Source organism: Thyridium curvatum (genome assembly GCF_004353045.1).
Source record: "Thyridium curvatum strain D216 chromosome Unknown NODE_4_length_842636_cov_84.159710, whole genome shotgun sequence".
Classification (NCBI taxonomy): domain Eukaryota; kingdom Fungi; phylum Ascomycota; class Sordariomycetes; order Thyridiales; family Thyridiaceae; genus Thyridium; species Thyridium curvatum.
The window spans coordinates 744,635-768,467 of NW_022156759.1; the positions used below are offsets into that span (position 1 = coordinate 744,635).

The following is a 23,833-nucleotide window of genomic DNA, read 5'->3' on the forward strand; positions in this document are numbered from 1 at the left end:
TCTGTTCCGATCCCGGGCAGATCATACCACGGGACTGTACAAGTGCCGGAGCGGGCCCCCCCTCAGATTAGCTAGGATCAGGTAGTGAAATGAACCATTTCTAATGAGAGTGGCCACCAGTAGCATCAAGCTGGAGGCGAGCGATGTGACGTGGATAGGTCGGGAATAGTCACAAAGCACCTGGAGGTCCCGAACCAGCGCCAAGACGGAAAACGGATATGAAAAAGGTGGGGGTACACGGACGGCCGCGAATGGAAGCCGGAAAATGGGAACGGGCCACATCGGGGCTGGGCTGACACGAGCTCTCGGGACAAGCAAGACAAGACGAGGAGGATTGAGGACTACTCACTAGGTACCTAAGTGTAGGCACTGCTGGGGATTGCGTTGTACTGTAACCTTTTAGGGGGTAACTAGATGTCCGGGTTCTTTTCGGCAGAGGTAACTCTCGTGCATTTTTCCTAGCCCTAGGCAACTCTCCCACGTTTGGAGGTCGACCTCATCATCAGCCATGATACTGCACTCCACCTCACGATGATAAACACTTGCTAATGCATGCCAGCCTCAATTTTGTACCGACATACTGTGTCATTACCAGCGTGCCTCATGTCCCTCATGGTATGATACCTAGCTTCCTCAAGCTTGTACACAGATTACAGAGAATATTTTGAGTAAAAGTCCTATGGAGCTAGATTCAACCAAACAAACGAAAGATCTTGTTTCTAGGTCCTCCATCCCATACTTGCAGTTACACTAAAGACTCAACTCTCAGCGGCCGAGCTGAGTCCAAAGTAATCAGGAAAGAGTAACTTGGATGACTCTTCGGAGCGGGAGGCGATACTGTACGGCCACTTGGCGATCAACCACCCCGCAAAGTGAAGCCAGCTTATTCCCCAACTAGTCTGGGGAAAGAATATGTTGAACATTTGCGTGCCGATGTTTTGCTTCTCCCAGACAGACGGTCTTAGGAGTCTCTCGTACTCCTTTGCTGCCTTCTCGATATGACCACACTCGAGGTTACTCGCATTTTCCTTGAGCTGCTTTGACAACTCTCCGGCGAGGAGGTAGGCCCCAATCAGAGCAGATGTTGTTCCACCGCCCCGGCCAACAGGCGTGGGGCAGTGCGCGGCGTCTCCGATGAGTACCACTCGTCCCTTGGACCAGCAGCCTTCCGGGAGCCGGATCTGGGTTAGATGCTGGTCGTAAAGGTCATCGGCTTCTGGCGACTCTTGAAGGGCCCGCATAAATCTCTCAGCCTGAGCTCCGACAGTGTCTTTGAATAGTAGAGCCCACGCTGCCTTGCGTTCCTCCAGGGTTTGGGCAGCATCAATGTGTTCGCATCCTCCACGCGCACCGAGGTACACCCTGATGTTTTGGTCGCTGTCCTTCCGCGTCATGATGGCCTTTCCGCCAGGTACATGACAAATGGTCCAGTCTTTGGGATCGCCGTCCTGGGTAGGCGCGGTGAAATAGGCCAAGTGCACTCCGAGGTCGAATCGTGGGTCGGGAAATGATGGGCCAAGCATCATCTTGCGTGTTGGTGAGCCGATACCGTCGGCGCCCACAACCATGTCGTAACTTTCCTTAGCGCCGTTGGCAAACGTTACGTGCACCTTCTCTGCATCTTGGAAAAGATCTTTGATGTGATTCCCGAAGACGTAGTCTACGCCCTTGAGATCCTTGGTCTTCTTGTATAGGATGTCGACAACATCACCCCGCATTACCTCGAGCTGGGTCGTGATGCTTATACTATGGCTGGCTGGAAAGTATGCCTAAACAGACTGTTAGGTTCACGAAACAATTTGCAATGAAAGAGGGGGGAAGGTAGGGGCTCGTGATGTGAGTTACCTTGCTCTTTCCAGTGTAGTCAACGAACCGCGCGCCGGGCTCCTTGACCGAGATGGCGCGCAAGTCATCTTCGATTCCCATCATTCTGATGATGGGCAATCCCTGGCCGAAGAAGTCGAGCTGCTGGCCTGTTGTTCGTAGACTAGGGCTGCGCTCAATGATGGTGGTGGTGCAGCCGATCCGGGACAGCCAGAAGGCGAGTGCCGGGCCACCGATGCCGGCACCAGCGATCAGTACTTTCAAAGGCATGATGCTGACGTATTGTTGTACAGGTGTATGGACTCGTCTTCGAAATAGGAATTGCTGTCGAGTGCGGCTGTACGGGAATCGGGTTCAGTGGCGCTTGATGGACGCATATAATCCCCTTAAGAAATAATGTAGGTCGCGATCCTCCACCATTCCCGTGACGCAGGAGTTTTTGTTTTATGTTTATCTCTCGGATGCTTGACCTGTTGCGACAAGTTTTACTGAAGGTCATGTTGACTTATGGCCGAGAGCGCATGTAAGCGGCCTCGAGGCCGTCCTTCGGCCGAGAAGCGGTCGTAACGATTAGGCGGCGCGAGAGCCAGCCTTTCGCTAGTCATGATGAGTTGTTACAGTATCAGGGGCAAGCTTCCCACTAATTACTAGATTGCTGCCTTGGACCAAAGCCCCAGCTGCCCTTAGTCGGCTTGTATATACGGCAATGCTCAGCCAAACTCGAGTTCATTGATTTGAACACCTCGATATTGCCTTCAACTGCTTCGTCTCATCCGCCCACACAAGTTCCTCGGCTCAACGAGAGCAGGTTCCAAAACAGGACCCAGCAACAGGCTCGCTCGTCCTGAAGCTCCTCCCCACTTCTTGTTGATGGAAGGAGAAAAGGCAAGCGTCTCCCTTAATCTTGCTGGATCTTATCCCTGAAGTGCAGTGTAAGTCGGACGGGATTTGAAGCCGACGGGGTCGGCTGAATCCCGTGTCGCCAACAAAGGCATGGTTCTCACTGGCATGACTCGTTCTCCCCCCGATCTGACCGGAATGACATAACCAAGACCGTTCAAGACATGGCGGTGCACGGACCACTGGGCAGCTTCATCCGACCGACAGGTAGTCAGCACGCGGACCGGTCGGGATTTGACAAATGCCTCTCAATCCCGTCCGCTCTTGGAGATGCCTGTGAGCCAAAGTATGCAAAAGGACCGTCCACGCGCACGCATATGAGAGCAACCGCCGCCTTCTACGGTCGGTTTTGAACAGAACTCCCTTCATCCCTCCCGTGTCTTTGCTTCCTGGAGGCCAAGTTGATTATTCCGTCGTGGTCAAACGGTCGAGCGAGCAACCCAATCCCGATCTCTCGTCTCTGCCCCCGGCCGACTCTGCCTCCTCGTCGAATTATGGATCAACAGTTGCAACAGCCGCAACCCGCAGATGCGGTCACACCCGCGCCGTATGGCCGTGCGTGCGTCAACTGCTCGCGAGCCAAGTGCAAATGCCTATTTCGGGCTGGAGCAGACAGTTGCGAGAGGTTCGCCACCCCTCTATTCTTTCTGCTTTCTTTTGTACTGTCCTCTCCTCATGTTGAATTCGATACGTGCCAATACCTGACCCTGGCTTGGCTCTTCGCACACGCTCGCTCGCATACATGTATACATACACACACGTGCCTACATTCTCACATCCTCGTCCTGCACCTTCATTTGTCCACCGTTGGCCGCCCAGGAGTCTCTTCATCCACACTTGCGTGTCTACCTCCGGTACGCTGACATGAGCCTGAAATCTACAGATGTGCACGTCTGCACAAGGACTGCCAACCCTCCGTGAGCTCACGCAAACGCGTTACCAAGAAGTCATCAACATCTCGGACAGCGCAGTTGGAGGAGAAGCTCAACGACCTGGTGTCTCTGCTTCAACAGTCTCACAATGCATCACCACCTGTGGCTGGATCTTCCGGAGGGCCAAAAGAGCCGCCTACCCCGGCCGGCAGTAGTGGAGCCGCCACCAGAGACGGCCGGTACCCAACTTCGAATACAATGACCACGCCCTCTGATGGCGAGCCCCAGAACGCAGCAGCCTTTCAGGCCTCTGATCCGTCCATAGACGAAGCTGAGCAGTGTCTGGATACCTTCAGGTCCATCTATCTGCCGGCCTTTCCGTGCCTGTATATCCCGCCCACGATGGACGCAATGACGCTGCGCGCACAGAAACCTTTTCTCTGGCTTTGCATCATGGCAGTCACTCTACCCTTCCCGGCTCGGCAGCTGGCCCTCAGCGAAAGGGCCAGGGCGTACATCTCGCAGAGGCTTGTCATCGCTCAGGAGCGCAACATGGATCTTCTTCAGGGGTTGATCGTATTCATTGGCTGGTAAGCAAATGATCACGATTTGCTACAGCGCCAAGCGGCCGCTCGCTAATGCAGAGACCACCGAAACAGGGGACAATATCTCAGAAAGGAAAGACCCTTCATGAGTGTATTTGTTCAGCTCTGTCTCTCCTTAGTCTACGATCTTCACCTTCACAGGTCTGGGAGTCAGGCAAATCTCGTCTTGTCCTGCTTCAAGGTCGCCAGAAATTCATTCGAGAAACCCCCGACGCCTCGCAATCCGACCATGGAAGAGCGCCGAGCCACATTCTGCGTCTTCATCCTGAACTCAATGTATGTAGGCTCTTCCGGATTCATGAAGGTTATTGCCAGGGCGGCCGGCTCAAGTGGCGGTCGAGGCTAAATTTCGTGACGCTCTCAAACTGACGCGGTTCTTTCTCTTAGGCTATCAATATTCCTCAAAAAGTGTGAGACCTTGCGGTGGACAAGCCTAATGGACGAGAGCGCTCGTGTCTTGGACGAGAACCCAGAGTGGCTTGGGGATCGTGTTCTAGTCCTCCAGGCCAAGCTTCAACTCGTCATGGAACAGTGCACACAGGCCGACCGACTGGCACAGGAGGATGGCGTCCGAGTCAGCGCCATGGGTGCCCGCTATCATGAAGCGCTCGCTGCTCGAATCGGAGAGATAGAACGCTCCATATCTCTAGAACTTCGTCAATTGAGTAAGTCCGAGCCTCCGGCCCTCCCCTGGCCCTCAATCTTCCCCTGCCACGCTTATCTCCTAATACTGCTTCCCAGATTCTGTCGTCGGGCCGTTGAGCACAGCCAAGCTGTTGGTCGCGGATGCGTGTGTGTCTAGCACGCCGCTCACTTCCCCCAACCTGGTCAACTTGGATCGCCTGGCCAACCTCGAGCAATGTCTCCAGTCCATCAAAACATTCTTCGATAGTCTTCTGACCGTTCCCATGTCACAGTATCCTGGCTTCTCCTTCCAGGACTTTATACACATGGTCCAGATGCAAGTCTCCCTGTTCGGGCTGTCCATGCTCAGGGAGCCAGGATGGGATCTCTTGGCGGTTCGGCGTTCTGTCAATCTTCTCGATTACACAGACCGCATCATCAGCAAGATTGCCGAGGTTCCGAGAACGAGGGGTATTATTGTCGATGAAGAAAACCTCGACATATTTACACGGACGACGCGGATCCTTGGCAATATGCGCGCGTCTTGGGCGGCCGAGATGAACAAGAGCGACGCCCCCGTTGTCCAGTCGGCGCCCGTACCAGAAGCGGCGGAGACCTTTCCGGACCCTGTAGCTGCCGAGGCTCCTGACTTCACGAACATTCTTCTTTCCGACGACACCACATGGCTCAATGATCTGTTAATGCCGTGGGACGAGGGAACGTTTGGTCTCTAGTCGACATAAGACTCGTGTACACACCCACGCAACTCACAAGTTCTTGGCTTCAGCATCACGGTGTTATGGAAGGACTGGCTTAGGGAGAAATCGTGTGTCAGCCGAGGATATCGGCATATGGATCGATACCTTGCTACGTAACTCTTTGATGTATCTCCGTCGCTTCACCTCGTCACAAGATTTACCCCCGCTCCGTAACCTTCATGAACCCCTGATCGGGTTACAGGATCGCCCACTATGCGCCGTGCTCCTCAGCAGTAGCCTCTGCAGCGGCCCTCATCTCGGCACGAGCCTTGTTCTTCCGGCCACCGCCGAAGCCGCCACCGAAGCCGCCACCAAATCCTCCACCGCCGAAGCCACCGCCAAACCCACCCTGGTTCATCTTGGCCACGGGGCCGTTGGGGTTCATGACGCCACCGGAGGAGGTCATAAAGGCTGCAGGGCTCACCGGAAGGTTGTTGTTGGTGTTGACGCCGAATCGGATCCACGCAAACAGGCCGTCGGAGAGACTGTTGCCGGTGATGGCGTAGCGGACGATGGGGTCGTCGCCATTGGCGCCCTGCATAAACAGGAAGTCGGCAGTGTTTTTCACCACACGCATCTTGTTGGTGCTGTATGGATCGAGCTTGTCGACAGCCGCCAGGAGACTCTGGTCGAAATAGAGCTGGCCGACATGGGCGGCTTTGCCTCCGGTGATGGTGTTGTTGGCCTCCTTCTTGGCACCCAGGTAGACAATAGCTACGGATTGGTGCGCACGCCCGCGTTAGCGATGGCTTTTCTGGGACGCTCCGCAGAGTTGATATCGTGCCACCAGTGAGGCATCAACTACTTACCATGGATATGAGTTGCACGTCCCTCGTAGTGACCAGGTAGCAAGCCGTCGAAGGTAGCAATACCGTGGTCGTCGGTGGGCTGCACACCACGAAGGGCCGTTCCCTTCAGAATCGATGCGTCCTTGGGATCACCCATTCCCGGATAGCCCTGCACGCCCACATAGGTGCCCTGTTCCTATCTGTCAGGCATTTATTTCTCTTGCAGGACCGCCTGCGCCTTCCAAACGACTTACCGTCGAGTTAGAACTCCAGATGTCGACGTAGGCGTTGGGCACGACCTCGCAGGTCTTGTAGTCCACCACTTGGATGGCCAATGTCATCTTCAGCCCAGCCTCGCCTTCGGTGATATCCTTTCTAACCTGCTCGCCCTTGACGTCTTTGTTGACAATGTCAGCCAGGGCGCCCGTTTTGGATCCGACGGACTTCATGGGGGACTCGGTAGCATCTTGGGAACTTACAGAGTGGGCCCTGGTCGACGGCAGGCATCAGAATGCAGGCACCAGCGTCGGTGAAGAGGGTAGCCGGGTCTGTGTTTGCGGTGACCGTCTTGTTGCTCTTGTGGTCAATGCGCGACACAGAGATGTAGTCGCGCTTGTGGATCTTGGGACTGTCCAACTATCAGCATGGCTCACACAATACCTTGGAAAGATCAGGGCGCACCTGTCATGAGACTCGAGGTTGAGAGCTCGTCTCAGTCTGAGATACTCCTCGCCATGGCGCTCAATGGTCCGCTTGACAAATTCGTCTTGCGAGAAGGCTCTCTTGCAATGATCCAGCGAGCGAGGCTCGGGCCCCTGCGCGTAGACTTCCTCGTGGCCCGGATGGGCCAGGAGTACAGGAACGGCGAGGAGCAAGCTCGCCAGTGAAGACTTGAGACCCATGGCTTAGATGGTTCGAGGGCGCGCTTGGCTTTCACGAAGGAAACTGATGAAGGGTAGATGCCTCTGCAGATATGAGGAGATGCCCGCCAAGTCTGGCTCGTTTACAGAACCGCGGGGAAAACGCTTCTGTCGCCTCGCTTTTCTACTTCCGCGCACTTCTGTTTGCCACACACCCATAGTCAAAGACAACCATGCAATATGTTGATTCTACTGCCGCCGATACCCTTGTGCACGATCTCTCCAGACTTGGCAGGTTCCACTTGTGGAGCGGATAAAGTCACCATGGTCTGAAGGAAGCAGGAAGGCCTCGTTTTACCCTGATGCAATTCTCCGGATGTACGCGATTGGTTAGGCACTCACTGTCCAGTTGTCGGCAAATGCGGTTCTTCTCCGCGTTTTGTTTCTGGAAAGGATCCAGTTAATAATATCGAGTAGCTCATTGGCGGCCCGATATTGGCTCCCACGGGACACGCAAACAGATGGACTGGCAATGCGATCAGAAACTCCCCGGTTGCATTGAGGATCACGCATCCTTCGTCCGGTACGCCACCGCTTCATTGAAGAGCTCGCAGTCATATCGGCTGACCTGGATTACGCCAGGGAGGCTTGTCATTGCGAATGGTACTCCAGATCCTGGTGGCATGATGTCTGGAAAATGGACTGCAACTCGGCTGTCCATGCCGTATTTCACCATCGCTGCAGTAGTAACATCCGAACATGCTACGTACGTCACATCAGTTAATTTTTGCAGTACAAATCCTCGGCAACCTCCTGGCTTCAGACTATCTTCGGTCTGGTCCGGGTACTAAATCTCACAAAAGACACAGATGAGCTCGGTAAGTATTATTTTGGACAATGCGGCAGCAAAAGGAATGACCAAGACGATGCATAGAAGACTAGTATCATCTCTGAATGAGAGTAAGTAGGAAGAGAAAACTACCGGGGCTGAAACAGGCCCGAGTGCAAACTGCACCAACGGTGACGAGGCATGTATCCTACTCATAGGCGTAGCAGAAAGGCCCGTCCACAATGCTCACCAAATCTTTGATCGCATACTTTTTGCCCTCCGGCGCCACCACACCCAGGTCCACCACATCGTCTAGAGACTGCTGCTTGGCACTAAAGCCCATCATGGACGTGCCGCCCTGGATGACCTGCATGCGGTTGGCCAGATCCTGAGTCTGCCAGATGGTCCATGTGCGGTCAATCATGCCATGATGGACCCAAAACGCCGGGTCGTTGGGAGAGGTGTAGAAATCGCCCCCTGGGTCTCCCGCAATGGTGAAGTGGCCAACCCCATGGACGCCCATGCCCCCCGTGGGTGACGTGTTCTGCATGGTGTTCTGGAAGGTCCCGATATTGGCACTCCTCGTGATGAGGGCGACAATGTCCTCGGTCCGCCCGTAGCGCGATGTCAGATAGTTAGAGATGTCGCGTCGGAGGCAGCGCGGGTTTGCGCCGAACCCATCGGTACGAGGGTTCCTTGGCGGTGCCGGATTCACTGCCGGTGAAACGGGACCCAAGTACACGGTCATGTTCTTGAAGGGGCCGGTCTTGACGCACCCGCCACCATTGCCGGCCGGGGCGAAAAACTGGCCCTGGTGCTGCACTTTCTCGCCGTTTCCGCTCAGGCTAGTGTCGCTGCCGTCGAAGATGGGTGAGGTCTCGGGGTCTTGGGCCCACCTGCCCCAGTCCCAATACTGGGCGTATTTCAGCACAAACAGCGACTTGGGGATCACATGGGATCTTGATACGAACCGGCTGGGTTCCAGTATATCCACACTCATTCCTCAGAGCATATTCGAATGCCCATGTATAGTATCGGTGCCATGACAAGAAGCTGCCCTGCCCATCGAGTACGATGTTAGCAGATGGGATTTGCTTGCAAGCAGCAGGCTACAACAGCGACCTACAGTGCCATGGATGTACAATGTCTGGTTCATATGAACGGCGACAAAGTCATCGTAACGTGACTTGGCGCCAGGATACTTTGTATGGTCCAATTTCGAGGGCTTGTCGAGCAGGCAGAGCATGGCGGCGATATATGCCTTCCTATCGGCAGCTGAGACATCACCCCTGACTCCAAAATATCAGTCAGAAAAGAGAGAGACCTTTGGAATTCAACCTGTCATCTTGTGATGGGCTTTCTTACCATTCCTTCCGCACCATGAGTTTATCCTTGGTGCACGTCTTGGACTTTGCGAGCTGGGCGTCCAACTGCGTGCGCCCCTTGGTCTGGAGATCGAGGAGTGCATCTCCAGCAACCAGGCCAGCAAGCCAGAACCAGGGCACTGCAAGCAGTGCAAGAGGGATGAAGCGGACCATCACGGCGGCGTCCTCAACAGCGGCTTCAGTAACACACGAGGTGTCAGCAGCCCAGAGTCTGTTTAGATTGAGGTGGTTCGACAGACGGTCAATTTTTCCCACCAAAGATTCGGCACAACTGCTCTATATAGTTCCGCCCTGCCATGGAACATTCCTTTCGGGACGGAGGGGTTCTTCGGCATCAATGCCAAGGAACCTTTCGTCTAGCCCTAAATCTGGTCAAGGAAGCCAGTCCTTGCGAGGTGGCTAAGGGTCGGCGGTCCGGGAAGTCAGACACGGACAACATGGACTGTCCAATCAGCTCCAGGGTCTGGATGACTTTGGTACCATGGTCAACCCTACCGAGCCTCGCCCTTGTCAACCAACAAACCCGCAAGTCTTGTTCATGCTCAGTCACGTAATAGTGGGTACCGTATTTGTTCGAGTCAAGTGACGAGCATTTGTGTATATTAAAGGCTCGCTTGGAAACAGCTCATCTAATGTACGTCCGGTAAATCTGGGGTAATTTGGGGTAAAATACCCGGTACGTGCGTGACTCCCTGTAAGCTCGAACGCGGCTCAACCGATTGGCTGGAGGGAGAAAACAACTCTATTTTCACTATTCACTGGAGCCTACGCCTACCCTTGGTGGCAAAGATCTCCTATGTTCCTCGAATATGTTTGGGATTGTTACATCCACGATATATGGTGCCAAGTCCGAGTACTCTATCCGAGGAAAAGAGATTCGCCGATGGGGTGGCCGCGAAGGCCACAATACATGCCAGCCAGCCAGCCAAGGCGGCTCTGATTCATCCACCATGTAAGAAAGGGGGCAAAATGCAATCTGTGCAAAGTTTGAGCCCAATTGCCGAGCAGTTTCCCAACTGGATTCTGTGCGTGAATTATCATGTCGAGCCCAGCGCGAAAGGTTGCAAATTATCCTGTAACCGAGAACCACTCTTCTGGAAAAGCTTGTCAGTACTTGGCAGGTGCCACAAAGATCCGTTCTAGATTGGAGGCGTGGGAACGTGTTTTCACAATACGGCTCGGCGAAACGGTTCTTTTACTGGATATGCGACCACCTACAAGAGATATTACAATACTTCCCACTGGTTGAATGAGCGTCGGCCAAGGCTCCATATCCTGGTTTCGAGGGCGAGTGCATGCTGCCATATTGAGGCACGGTTTGCAGCGGATGTTTGCTCGTATGGAAAGCAATTCATTGTCAAATAGATGTAACTGAGCGAAGAACGTGTAGCAACCATCGACACCTCGCAAAAACGAGCGGATGACTTGATAGAGTGCTTGGCTCGTTGATAGAGGACACCGGTGTGTGGACAGATTTTGTCCGAGAACGCCATGACCTTGATACATATTTTTCTCGAGATAACATGTCGCTTCGCAAGCAAATTTTAGGATCATTTGCGTGATAGAGCGCAAGCTTGATCACCTGGAGACTTGGACCATCAAACAGGCTAGATTTCAACCTTTGGGGATGTAACAGTTTCCCTGATCATAGTCAAGGGAATACTCGATGGAGATAATACATCCTCAAAAGACCAAGCGCAGACACGGGTGGGCAAGTGCTACAAGGTCTGTATCCTTCAGTCCTTGGGTATCCCCCCCTCAGATTCGATGCCTCAATTCGACTTTGACAGTCTTGACCTTGGCAAATAGCAAGCAGGATACAGGATTGGTCAGCATACCGTGAAGTCGAACACCAGAAGCAGATAATCGCAAGCTATTGCCGAGGTGGAAAGGAAAGAGGTGACCTATATAAATCAATCTTCCAGTTCACCGTAGTGACGAGGTAAACCCCCGGGATAGAACTAAAATTGGGAAGGGGCAGAGTAAAGGTATGGTGACGCAGATAACCTCGCCACAAGTCTGGGTCATTAGGTAGATTCTACCGATGAAACCACAAGTCCCGAAATCGGCAGTGAGTCAGTGACAGTGACGAATCGTATCATGGCTGTTCTCTCACAGGAGCTGGACTTTACATTCTGTACTGATTTTGGCCGTGCGTGGAAACAAAGGGAGAGCAGGTGAGAGAGAGTCGAGCAATGTGGCCGACATAACCTGGAAGACCTCCATTTCAGGTGCTGCAGCGAACTGAGTTGGGGGGAGCCAGAAAGTGAGCGAGTCTAGGGGATTCAAGGACAGTAAAAGCAAAAGAGGGCTCTAACCTACAATGTGACATGAACAGCGCGGCTAGGCTGCAATCCACGGAGGTTCATGCGTCTGATACCAGCTTCGAGTGCTTGCATCACAGGAATCCACATCGTTCAGCTCACGAGCCTCAGCATTCTATTCAAAATCGCACCACAGGAGCCCTGGGCGAAACTCCCTCCTCCAGGCCCGAATGGTAATATACAGCGGCACGTTGGCATTTCGGTCCCCAGGAGGAGACAGGCAATATGCGTCGCGCACGCGGTGAAAGTCTGACTGGACAGGGTCCCATTGGTTTTGCGTATCGGACTGGAGCTTATTTGGACCGCTGGCTATGCTAATCCGTCACGCAAAGACGCACAGGCTCAGTACGCTCGGAATGAGGCGCTCGGAATGAGGGGCATGGTGACCTTGTTATCGAGCCATTTTACGATACTCTTTTCAGTGTTGTGAGGCAATGCATCGAGCTTAGATTTCCCGTCCTTTGACCCACCGACCGTACCGAACCCCGAGGTTGCTTCTTCGTCCTATGATAGTCGTCCAAGTCAGGGTCTTTGAGCTGCAACATCACATCAGACGGCAAATTATTGGGTCTCTTGTTGAGCTTCTGTGATTAGATCAAGTCGTCGCGGCAGCGTGGTCAGACACACCTCCGGCGACATTTCTAACTCTAATCGGGTATCATACAAAGTCTCTGATGGAGATCTGCTTGCTTTATCGCGAAGAGGGCTCATGCTACCCCGTCGATGCCATCGCCGCTGCTTCGGCACCCTCCTCGGGGGTGTCCCCTTGCCCACACCTGTGTGTACACAGTGTATATATGCCCTGTTCACACCTCCTATGTCCGTGCGAGATTATTATATGTGTTCTAAGAGGGCCTCAACAACACAGTCTTCTCTAGTCGTCATGTCAAACTCCCAAATTTGTCAATGCCCTGTACGCCGTCGCCAAACAATGCCGCCAATCGAGAGAGGAAAGAGAAAGCAAGAAATATAGAAAGAGAAAAAGAAAAGAAGGATGTGGCTTCAGGGCCACATGCCGTCAAACATGAAAAGCCAACCTCCGTAATATTCGTCGTATTTACCGACCAGGTAAGACCTGCCATCACCCTCGGTGCCGACCTTGTACGGGCGAGAATAGATGCCTTCCATCTTGAGGTGGCGCTTGATGGTCATGTAGACGGAGAAGCTGCTGGGCATCACACCAACGAAATACTCGCTCGCGAGCAGGACAATGAAGTCGACCACGCCCTGCTGGTCCCACGTCAGGGCCTGCAGCTTCTCTAGATCCTGGGGCTCGAGCAGGTCCGTCTTGGACCAGACCTTCATGCCGAGGGTGGCCTGGGCGCCGTCGGCGAGTTTCTGGCCCTCTGTGGCGTTGCCCGTGGCCAGGTATGCCGTCTTGTATCCCTTCTCCCGAGCCTTGTCGAGGTAGGCCTTGTTCTGGTCCTCATATTGGGGCCAGAAGCCCATGGAGTCGCTCTCGGAGCGCAAGTGCATGCCGAGGAAATGACCCATGGGGTCGCCGTTCTCGCGGGAAAGGCGGTGGAGCGACTTGACGGCCTGCTTGCCGAGATACATGAGCTCGGGGTGAAACTTGAGAATGCTGCCGAAGGTGGTGGCGAACTCGGGGCCGTCGCGGTAGACGGGCCAATCCCACAGGACACCCCACTTGAAGCGGATGATGCGAGGCTTGTCGACAGTGGGCGCGCGGGGCCGCTGGTCCGGAGTGGCCTCGGCTGCGGTTCCCTCGACGCGGAAGCCCTCGAAGAGCCACTTGCGGAAGACGTCGCCCCAGTGGTCGGTGTGGCGGTTGAAGTCTTGCCAGTCGACGTGCTTGTTGACCATGTCCTTGGGCTTGATCTCCTCGACCTGCAGGGCCGCGTCGTGGAAGGAAGGGATGTCAGTGAGGTTGCTGTAGAGGGTCATCTGGGGGCAGAAGGTGGTCATGGAGGTGCGGAAATGGTCCTCGTCAAACATGTAGTTGAAGGGCAGAAAGTCCGTGAAGAGATCGGCAAGATCCTTGTCGGAGCGCTGGCGGATGCGAGGCACCACGAGGCCAGTTGCGCCGGCCTCGATGGCGTAGCGGATACAGGTCTGGATGTAGTTGCGAACGTTGCCAATGCCGCCAGAATTATTGTCGCAGACGAAGACGAGACCATCGACCCAATGGGCCTCGTTGCAGACCCTCTGGAGGGGCCAGCCGACGAAGGGGGCGTCGGGCTGGGAGAGGTCGACGGGCGGAGGAGGATAGTTGACGTTGCTGCCGCCACCGCCGGCGACGGGAGGGGGTTGAGGTGGCCCCTTGAGAACAGACGACGACGCCTTGGCCAGAGAGGGGAACGAGTCGCCAAAGGATATGCGAGCGGTCCATAAGAGGAAAAGAGCCAGGACGAGGGCGACGGGAAGAGTGAGAAGGCGGCGTGAGGAGCAGCCGGCAGCGAGCTGCTGCTGGATGAGCTTGTCGAGACCCATGGTGACGGGGTGGGCACAGATGAGAGTGGCCTCGTCGGAGGAGACCGTTGTCGCAACTCGGCTCGATATGCGGCTGAGAACGGCACGACCGATCCTCTAGAAGGAGCGCAGGCGAGGTGGACTCTGGCTGCGAGGGGACGGGCACTGCGGCTGGCAACTCGTTCGGCGTTGCTTTACGCGCGCATCACTCTGGCAGACAGCCCGAATCCACCGCCGTCGCGGACAGTGAGAATTAACACGCTCGACCCAGAGCGGAAGATGGGCGAGTGAAGAGGAGTGACCGGGGGAGAGAGAGGTCACGGGCCGGGACGGCCAGGCGCAAACGTGACCAGAAGACGAGTTCAACAAGGCCCGGACGAGGCAGTGAAAGAATGAAGAGGGCGAGCGAGCCCTGGGGACAACCGCGACGATGTTGAAAAGGGGTGAGGACGGAAAAGGAACTGCCAAGCAGAGGGAGAGTGTGTCAGAATACAAATCAGAGAGTTGAGAGAGTAAAGGGAAAAAATTAGGTAGAGATAAGATGGATGATAGAGGTCTGGCTGGCTGCTGGTGTGTGGAGATGAATGTGGGCTGGATGTGGATGTGGGATGTAAGAAGAGGAAGGCACGACGGGGGAAGGGTCTAGGTACTCCGTAGTTGCCAATCTCAAGTACGGAGTAGGCAACAAGCGGGCGGGGGCGGACCGAAAGGAGCAAGAGAAGAAAAGCACATTGAAAAAAGGGAACCTTGGAAATGACAGCCCTACGACTGGGTACTCCGTACATGGACGGACTCGACTCGACTGGGATTGAGTATCGTCAGCCTCTCCCCTGCTGGCGCCGTCCTTGGGTGCCCAGACGCTTGTCTGTTGGTAGCCAAGAAGGGACTAGACGGCTGCACAAGACGATTAATCACCAACCCGTCTCTCGGCGCATTGAATCCCACAGAGGCCCTGTTCCCCCCCTCGAAGACTCGAAGAGCACACGGGGAGTGGCTGCGGAGTGGTCAATCTCCTCTCCTACCAGTGAGCAAGTGGCACGGCGCCCGCCGAGTACGAATGGAGTAAGAATGCGGTCTGACGTGAAAACAAAATGCAGACTAGGTAACTCGAGCATCCTTCAAGGAAAAGCCACCGCATCCATTCACCTTGAAGACCGACGCAGGCGTGACAGCACGGGGGACAGAGGCCGAGACCCACCAAGGCTAAAATGCCAGTGGTCACTTGGGCGCTATTTGTACTTGTACAAGTTACTCTGTACTTGTTCAAGGATGGGAACCGAAGAATGGGATGTCACAGCCCTCGCCAAATCATCGTCGATCTCATGAGGCTCAGCACTCCCTCGCCTTACCTTAGGTACTCCGCGCCCTCCCCCAAGCCAGCCCTGACTCTGACGCCGGGGTCTCTGGAGCAGCACTTCAAAGCCCGGCTGGATCGACACAATTGGAGACAACAGCATCAGCGAAAGAAAAAGGAGGGGGATGAGACCGAGCACGACCAGTCATCATTTGGGCTTGAAAAGGGGAGTCTCTCCATTCCCAAAAAGGGCCGTCCGCCCCCAAATTAATTTAGCTGCTTACCATGGAGCACTAGGCAGGGACTTCGCACCGCTAGACATCCGAACCAACGACTGGACCACGCGCGCTGCCATGCGCCCACAACGGCGGGTGAGCTAGCACCGGTTTAAAGGCCTTGGCAACACGCAGAAAGAAAAAAGAGAAATGGAGAGGGAAAAGGGGGATGGGGATGAAGATTCGGAATGAATGATTTGTCTGCCCCGCTCGCCTTCACCACTCTGTACTTGAGGTTAGACTCGTACACCAAGAGAGAGCCAAGCCATATTGAAGCCAACTCTCGGGGCTGTCCTGTCCGTCGGCGCAGACCGACGTGGTTGCAGCACTGAGCTGTCACAGATGCATCTGGTTGCCTGCTCATGTTGTACTTGTACCATGTGCCTGACATTGGCCGTAAATCTGACCCGGGGGACCCTGATGAGACCTTTTTTTTTTTTTTTAGGGGACCAACAAGTTTGATTAAGATGGATGGACGCATGCGGGCCCCGGTCTCGTTCTAACCCAAGTTTGACTTATGCTTAACTCTGTCTGGAGACTCTGATTACCTCATTATCTCCTTGACTTCCTACAGAGTACGTACTTTGTACAATAGGTGCGAGAAGAGGAGACACCACAGTTGCATATCATCACCGCATCTCACCAGTGTAAATGTAGATTGGGCCAAGCAAAATGCCGGTTTGCCTACGCCCTTGCCTCTTGTCGTTCTGGTGCCAAGGGAAAAGGCATGCGTACGCGCAAGCTGTCCTGGGCGATTCGCACAATCGTGTCCCGTCGACAAAGTCGATCACACCCACCGCCCCAGTAAATGCCAGACACACCAAGTCGGCAAAGTCGGCAACGTACGGCGGCTGCCGCTTGCTGCTCCGCTGGTGCTGCCTCAACGTCGACACTGTACTTGTACGAGTGCTGCACCTTGATCATCCATGCATCATGTACCTACCCGCGGCCTGCCCACCCTCGCTCTTGGGAAGAACAACATGTCCACATCTACTTGTACATCGCACGACGAGTGAACACAGACCAGCCTCTCAAGTCTCTCAATGATTGGGGGTACTACCTACCAGAATTACGCCATATGTAAAGATTCTCGGGGACACAGACCCAGCCAAGCCGGCATTGCGGTTTGGCGTGTTTCAAATCGAGAGGGATGGGGATGACGGGGAAGGGTGGTGCTGGCAATGTTCGCAACTCTTCCATCTCCAGATTCTCCTCCCACAAAGCAGTGCGGGCTGCACATCGGTGCTCCTGTGCTCGTCATCTGCAGTCTACCTATCCTGTTCGTACACTGAATACCGATAATGGCAATTCCAAGAATCATACACAACCACCACATTGCAAGGAGCCGTGATAACTACCGCCTACCGAGCACTCATATGCTGTACCGCCGAGAGCCATTTCTGTTCGTCTGCCCTGTGAGTGCGTACGGCCCCGTCAGCAAAGCTGCCATCTTCCCTCGTAGCGGGTGAGTGGGACGAGAGAGACCTACCTGTCAAACTTCAAGAGCTTCCCCAGCACCGGCACTAGCTGCGCCCTCAGCTTGTTGTCCTTCTGCTCCAAGAACTGCAGCAGAATCGTCTTGAGGTACATCGTGTCGGGGCCGCCCTGGCCGCTGGCACCGTTGGCCGCCGGGCCCGAGCGCGTCGAGTCCATCGAGCTCCGGCCCGACCCGGCCGGGCCCGGCGAGAACGACGATCCCAGTCGCGCCTGCAGGCCCTTGCTCTCCTTCGACAGCTTGTCGTACCGCTGCCGCAGCTCGTCCAGGCCCCGCCGCAGGTCCGCGTTGCGCTTCTCCGCATCCCGCACCTGCTGCTCCGACGCGTCCAGCGTCGTCCGCAGGCTCGACACCGTCGACCGCATCTCGGCCGTCTCCGCCTCGGCCTTCTCCTCCACCGACTCGAGCTCCTCGCGCCGGCGCCGCCACTCCTTCTCCCGCTGCTCCAGCTCCTCCTTCTCCCCGCTCAGCGCCTTGACCTCCCGCTCCAGGTCGCGGATCTTGGTCTTGAGCTCCTCTGCCTCGCGCGCCTTGCGCCGCGCCAGCGTGCTCGACTCGTCCTCCAGGCGGTCCCGCTCCTCGACAGCCGCGTCTAGGCGCGCCCGCATGTCGCGCACCTTGGAGTCTGCGCGCTCGTCCACGTCGGCCAGCAGCCGCCGCATCGTCTCTGCCTCGCGTGTCCGCTCGCCCAGCAGCTTGCGGCACTCGTTGAGCTCTTCGTCGAGCGACTCGGCCTGCCCCTGCGACTCCTTGAGCTGTATGCTGAGCTCCGCCGTCTGGTCCCGCATGCTGCCCAGCAGGTTCTGCGCGTTGGCATATTGTGACGTCTTGAGTTCCGCCTCCTCCCGTAGCACCTCTTGCTCCTTGCGTAGCTTTGTGATCTCGTCCTCGAGCTCCTTCAGCTTCGGCCGGCTCTTGGCCAGCTCATCTTGTAGCTTCTGCAGCTCGCGCGTCGCCTTCTCTTCCTTGGCGCTCAGCTCGATCTTTTCGGCCTCTGCCCGCCGCAAGTCGCGACCGGCGACGCGCTTCTCGTCTTCGAGCTTGACCTTCTGATTCGTCTCCGCCGTGACCTTCTCCCTCAGCGTCTTGATCTCGCTTTCTCGATCCGTGGCAAGCCGCTGGGCCCTGGCGACCTCTGTCTTGAGCTCCTTCTCCCTCTTCTCCATGCTACGTAGCTCCGTGGTCTTGGTAGCAAGCTCTGCCTTGGTCGTCTTGAGAGTCTCCGACTCTTGCCGTAGGCTCTTGAGCTCCGGCTGCGCCTTTTGTAGAATCTCGCGCAATTCGGTGAGGTCCTTGTAGCGAGTCTGCGCCAGCTGTTGAGCAGCTCCCAGATCGGACTGCAAAGTCGACGACTTGGCCTGCAGATCCTCATATTCTTGCTTCAGCGATGCAAACTCTTCTTGGACCTTCGAGTTGGACTCGGCAGATGACGTCGAGGCAGCCAGCTCCTTCTCCAGTTCGGCGATCCGCCCCTTGAGATTCCGCTTCTCCTCCTCCAAGCTCTTGATCTTCTCCTTGGCTTCGACATGCTCCTGGCCGACATGGAGCAAGTTCTCTTCGAGGTGCTCAATCTCCTCCCGCAGATCTTCTTCCGTCTTCTTCCTCTGAGACAGCTTCTCAATCTGCTCGTCCTTCTGGCTGATTTGCTCTTTCAATTGATGGATCTCTGCCCTCAACTCCCCGGTACCTTGAGCTTCCGAGGGCGAGGACGCGGCAGGAGTCTCTGCGCCGGTAGCATCTGCAGCTCCACTTGCCGCAGCAGCAGCAGAAGCAGCGCCGCCCTTCTTCTTCTTTTTGTTCTTCTTCTTTGCAGCAGTACTACTTGTTCCCGCAGCCGCGGGCACTTCCACGTTCTCCGAGGCGGTCGCGCTTGTTGGCGTGGGCGGCGCCTGGAGTTTCCTGCCCAACTCCTCAATTTTAGCCTCATTGTCCGATTTGCCCTTCTTGAGAGTTTCGATCTGGCCGTTCAGTGCTGCAATCTGCTTATCGAGGGCCTCCTTCGCCTTTTGAACGGCACGGACTTCATCTTCGAGCTTCGTCTTGTGGGACGCAGATTGAGCCAATGCCGAGTCGTGCTGCTTCTGTGCCGCGGCAGACGCTGCCTTTTCCTTCTCCAGCTGCTTCTCTACGTCACGTAGCTCGGTCTGGGTCTTGTCCAGGCGGTCCGTCAGAGAGGCGATCTCGGTCTTTCTAGCTTCGAGTTGTGTCTTGAGCGACTCCTGCACCGCAACCGCATCCTGCGACTCGCTGAGCTTCCTAGTGACATCCTCGAGATTTGCCTGCAGGCCGGAGCTGTTCTCCTTGGCGGTGGCGAGCTCACTGCGCAGTGTCTCGACCTCTCGCGTCAAGTTCTCGACTTCCTCGGTCTTGGAAGTCACTTCAGCTTGCAGTTGTGGAATCTCACTGTCGTAGGAGAAGAACTCCTCGGGCTCCTTGTCTACATCTGGGGCAGTCTGGGGCTTCTGTTTGGGTGAAAAGATGCCAAGCACTTGAGAGACGGGCGACTTGGCCGCAGAAGGCGCAGTCGACTGAGCGCTCGAGTCCGCGGGCTTCTGGCCATCAGCAGAGCTCCTCGTCGCACTCTCCTCTGTGGTCGTTTCGGCAGATTTGCCGGATTCCAGAGCTGCCAGCTTTTGCTTCAAAGCCTCGACTTCCTTGTCGGCGGCCTCAGACTTCTGCTTGAAGCTGTCCTTTTCAGCCGAGACACGCTTGAGCTCTTCCATCACCATGTCGCCCTTGAGGCTGAGCTGGTTCAGGTATTCGGTCAAGGCACCCGGGTCCTTGATGGAGGTGAGCGGTGTATTTTCGCGGAGTGCCCGCTCAAAGGGCTCGATCGAGGTGGCCCGGCCATGGGCTATGCGATACGATCGAAGCAGCTCTGGATACGTAGCCTCGAGCTTCTCCAGTTTGCGCAGCTTTGCTCGGATCTCGGGAGGCAGCTCCGATTTTGAGTTGGTCGAAGGGCTGGGCTTGGGAGTTTCGCCGGGCTCGGTATTGTTGCCGCTGGACTGATTGCTTGGCTGCACTTTATCACCATCTCCCTTTTCCGAGAGCTCTTTCTTGCCATTCTCCTCTGCCATGGGGCTGTCTTTCTCCGGCTGATCCTTGGCCGTAGGCGCAGGCGTGGGCTCTCTTGACAGCTCCTCGTCGTCAATCACAAAGGCAGCCTCAAATACAGCTGGATCTGGGTTCAGAGGCCCATCGCCATCCTTTCCATCCTGGCCAGCCTGCTTGGCGCGGGTCCGCTGGGCTGCTACATCGCTCCTACCGCTGGCGCTTCGTGAAACAGGGGCTCCAGGACGACGGCCAGCATTAGCAGCTCTCTCGACTTGGGCAGCTTGATGTCGAGCTTGTTCTTCCGCAAGAGTTCGGTCGATGGCACCGCGTAGTTTCTGGAGCCGGGGAGCGTGCTGGTCAGTGATTGTCATATCACTCCGATGATTCTACAGGAGCCCAGACTATTCTGGCTCTTTGGTGAAGAGGAAGAAGAAGCAGAAGAAGAAGAAGAAACAGGAAGCATGGCGACCTTACCTGAAACATGTCGTTGCGGTCGGCACAAAGGCCGAGATCGTTGCTCAGGGACTACAGTTGAATCTTGGCGAGCAGCGGCGGCATTCGTAGCAATAGGTGCGTCTGTCGTATGAAGAAGGGGGTTCTCTGATGTGGCTGACAGAAACACATGAAACTCTCAAGTCATAAGATAGACCAGCTCTCGTGCCTGGGTGCGATACAAGTGGTGCGCAAGGGAGACTCTGCTGTTCGCAAAGCAATGATACCTAGTGTTGTGGTGGTGGTACAGAAAGCGTGGCATCAATCATCAGTCAGCCTTGGCCTTCTCCAAAAGGCCAGCCCTCGAGCTGAGCCACCAGAAACATCCCCTAAAACAAGGAGAGCACAGACCCTCAAAGGTGCTTCAGCGCTGCAGGTGGGCTCCAAAAACTCCACTTTCCAGCTGTCATAGGTCACCTTTTTGGGGGACTGAAGCCCCATTTAAGCACCGTCATACAGCTCTTGACGCACTAAAAGGGAAGAATATCAGGCGATGGGGCTTAGTCGCTTTAGGTACCTATGAGGTCACCTAGGCCTGCCGAGTGACCACCTGGGCCACCAGCAGCTTGTGATTTTCCCCGAGGCGGCGTGAGGCTGGAGCTTCAATGCTTCAACTGTGCCTGGGGCCTTCCGACTTTCATCCTTCACTTTTTGGTGCCCACGACAACAACCCGCCTGCGAGAGATAGGCTCGCGACAACAAAAGATTGATTGTTGGAAAGGTAGTCTACCTTGTCTGGACAGCATTTGAGCTCCTGGTCTCTCGCCTGTGAGCAGCCAGAAGCAACGAACGCGTTGGGGCCGCCCCTCAGCGTGAGGGCGTGCGTGTGTGATCATGGTTTCTCTTTGGCCTTGGCGGGTAGGTGTCGCCTCCTTCTGCTCAACCTCTCTCTCTCTTCTGCAATCACGCTGCTAACAAAGGCATGTGCAGGGAGATGACTCGTCGCCCGCCTCCTTCGAGAAAGCCCTCTCCTCGCTCGCTACCAAGATCACTGCCACGCAGGCCCAGCTCGACAAAACACGCTCAACCTCACGGCGGCTCAAGGTCTTGTGGACCCTCTACCTCACTTTTGCCTACCTGGTCTATGCGATCGTCCTTGTCTTGGTTGTGGGCTGGAAGAATCTCGGCGCTTGGGAATGGACAGGCTTAGCCGGAGGGCCGGTCGTGTGAGCAGTCACCCTGCAGCTTCGCGCCTCTCACAGGACCCGACAGCTAACAATGTTGGCAGCATCTATGTCACTCGCACCATTCTTGCTACATACTTCAACTTCCGGACTGAGTCTCTCAGCGCCAGGCTCAAGGATCAGCAGAACGAGCGCGCCGCCACGATCCGCAAGCTGAAGGCGGCAACAAAGTACGACTCTACCCAGGAACTCCTCGAGAAATATGGCGGCGAGTCCAAATCCAAGGCCAAGGGAAAGGAGAGCGAGGACCAGAAAGAGGCGGCCAAAGGGAAGGCAGGGCCGCATCACGGGCAGCCAGGAACTCCCCAGCGAACAAACCTCCCCCCTCCGCCCACGGCCAACATTCCTCGCAGCGACACTCGGGGCTCTATGCTCTCCCATCCCGGTACCCCCCAGAGCATGCACATGGGCTCGGTCCGCGGCAGCCCGCAAGTCGCTGGTTCTCACCTGCATGACATGGAGCCCTCGGCCGAATTCGCCCCCAACGCTTTCGGTCCGGAAGGCGCCCCTCCTCCTGTGGTTGCCGGGACGCATCAGTACGCCCCTGCTTACCAGGGGCCCTCCGAAGGGCACTGGTACGATCGTATTATGGACTTGCTGCTAGGGGAAGACGAGACGGCGCCCAAGAATCGGATCGTGCTTATATGCAGCAGATGCCGGCTTGTCAACGGACAGGCCCCGCCTGGAACAAAAGCCCTCTCCGAGATCGGCACATGGAAGTGTATGGGTTGCGGCACATCGAATGGCGAGATGGACGAAGGCAAGAAGATTCTCAAAGAGGTCCTCGGAACCCAGTCGCGAGACGCCGACGATTCGGCCGAGTCCGCCGCTGAGGTTGACGAGGAAACACACGTGGGCGAGGACGATAACCGTGTCAAGGAGCAGGAGGCTGGCGAAGAAACATCAGGGTTGAAGAAGCGACAGTCCAAGACTTAAGCAATGAGCCGCCGGCCACCAAGCGGCCTTTTGCCACATACGGACCTGATACTACGAGAATTCGAATTGTCTCAGTCACTTTGTGTTAGGTGCTCATGCTGGCTGTCTCTCCTGCCTTGCTTCGTGCAGATTGATGGGTTATCGGCTAGTCACCCTCGTAGTTATTATCTTGTTGCTATGACACTCGTGCTGAATAAACTCTAATACTGGAACGAGTCGTCTCCGTGGCCGCTCGTCTCGACTATCGCTGATGGCGTCTACGGCGGGAGGGAATCTTCTTGGTTCAATGTTGTATCAAAGTCGAGTATTACGAGACAGAGGTACCGGCCCATTCGGCCGTATCAATCTTCAATAGTGTGCATTTCCAGCCACAAACTCCAGTCGGTCTAACATCAAGGGCTGATGTTGCTTGGAAGTGTAGGTCAGTATAATGTCCTATGTGAAGGGTGCGACGTGGCCAGTTTCAACGCGCAAGAAAACGTCTCGTGCATGGATATCTTGGCCCGCGAGATGGAGTGGCTCAAGTCTCATGTCGAGGGACATCTTGGTAACCCCTAATTTGAGGATAACATAGGTAAACTAATTACTTGAGATGTGCCTTGTGTATGAGAACAGTGCTCCAGGAGCAAGTACGTCTCCGTTATCGATGCCCCTGGACGCATCATTAGCATAGTTCAGATAGATGTCTCGTTACATGTCTCGTTACATGTCTCGTTACATGCTCACATGAAAGAACACCCGTTCCTGTCGTCTCCAGATATAGGAGCACTGGCCGTTGCAGTGGTGAGGGACCTTGGGCGCCAGGCTACGTCCCCATCGCGTGGCACGAGCTGTTGTCAGCCGTCGACATCCCCGTGAGTTAACACGGCGATGATATAGGACGAGAGCTATATAAACATGC

The 23,833-nt window shown here is 55.5% G+C and overlaps 7 protein-coding genes across 7 annotated transcripts; 2 read left to right on the forward strand and 5 right to left on the reverse strand.

Annotated features, from left to right (window-relative positions):
• Positions 1 to 758: 758 nt before the first annotated feature.
• On the reverse strand, positions 759 to 2,094 carry E0L32_001184 (uncharacterized protein; the record flags this gene model as incomplete). Its single annotated transcript, XM_031134658.1, has 2 exons — positions 759 to 1,769; positions 1,846 to 2,094. The coding sequence occupies 2 exons, from the start codon at positions 2,092 to 2,094 to the stop codon at positions 759 to 761; spliced, it is 1,260 nt and encodes a 419-aa protein (XP_030993077.1).
• A 1,760-nt stretch (positions 2,095 to 3,854) lies between these two features.
• E0L32_001185 (uncharacterized protein) lies at positions 3,855 to 5,559 on the forward strand (the record flags this gene model as incomplete). The annotated part of the gene is made up of 4 exons (XM_031134669.1): positions 3,855 to 4,186; positions 4,321 to 4,477; positions 4,611 to 4,866; positions 4,943 to 5,559. 4 exons carry the CDS (start codon positions 3,855 to 3,857, stop codon positions 5,557 to 5,559), a joined length of 1,362 nt encoding a protein of 453 aa, XP_030993078.1.
• Positions 5,560 to 5,794: 235 nt separating this feature from the next.
• On the reverse strand, positions 5,795 to 7,273 carry E0L32_001186 (uncharacterized protein; the record flags this gene model as incomplete). Its single annotated transcript, XM_031134680.1, has 5 exons — positions 5,795 to 6,297; positions 6,393 to 6,567; positions 6,626 to 6,768; positions 6,851 to 6,999; positions 7,053 to 7,273. 5 exons carry the CDS (start codon positions 7,271 to 7,273, stop codon positions 5,795 to 5,797), a joined length of 1,191 nt encoding a protein of 396 aa, XP_030993079.1.
• A 995-nt stretch (positions 7,274 to 8,268) lies between these two features.
• E0L32_001187 (uncharacterized protein) lies at positions 8,269 to 9,598 on the reverse strand (the record flags this gene model as incomplete). Its single annotated transcript, XM_031134691.1, has 4 exons — positions 8,269 to 8,973; positions 9,032 to 9,118; positions 9,187 to 9,349; positions 9,426 to 9,598. 4 exons carry the CDS (start codon positions 9,596 to 9,598, stop codon positions 8,269 to 8,271), a joined length of 1,128 nt encoding a protein of 375 aa, XP_030993080.1.
• A 3,173-nt stretch (positions 9,599 to 12,771) lies between these two features.
• On the reverse strand, positions 12,772 to 14,220 carry E0L32_001188 (uncharacterized protein; the record flags this gene model as incomplete). The annotated part of the gene is made up of 1 exon (XM_031134702.1): positions 12,772 to 14,220. The coding sequence occupies one exon, from the start codon at positions 14,218 to 14,220 to the stop codon at positions 12,772 to 12,774; it is 1,449 nt and encodes a 482-aa protein (XP_030993081.1).
• A 3,033-nt stretch (positions 14,221 to 17,253) lies between these two features.
• Positions 17,254 to 20,691, reverse strand: E0L32_001189 (uncharacterized protein; the record flags this gene model as incomplete). The annotated part of the gene is made up of 1 exon (XM_031134713.1): positions 17,254 to 20,691. One exon carries the CDS (start codon positions 20,689 to 20,691, stop codon positions 17,254 to 17,256), a length of 3,438 nt encoding a protein of 1,145 aa, XP_030993082.1.
• A 955-nt stretch (positions 20,692 to 21,646) lies between these two features.
• Positions 21,647 to 22,932, forward strand: E0L32_001190 (uncharacterized protein; the record flags this gene model as incomplete). Its single annotated transcript, XM_031134724.1, has 3 exons — positions 21,647 to 21,670; positions 21,743 to 21,978; positions 22,041 to 22,932. 3 exons carry the CDS (start codon positions 21,647 to 21,649, stop codon positions 22,930 to 22,932), a joined length of 1,152 nt encoding a protein of 383 aa, XP_030993083.1.
• Positions 22,933 to 23,833: the final 901 nt, after the last annotated feature.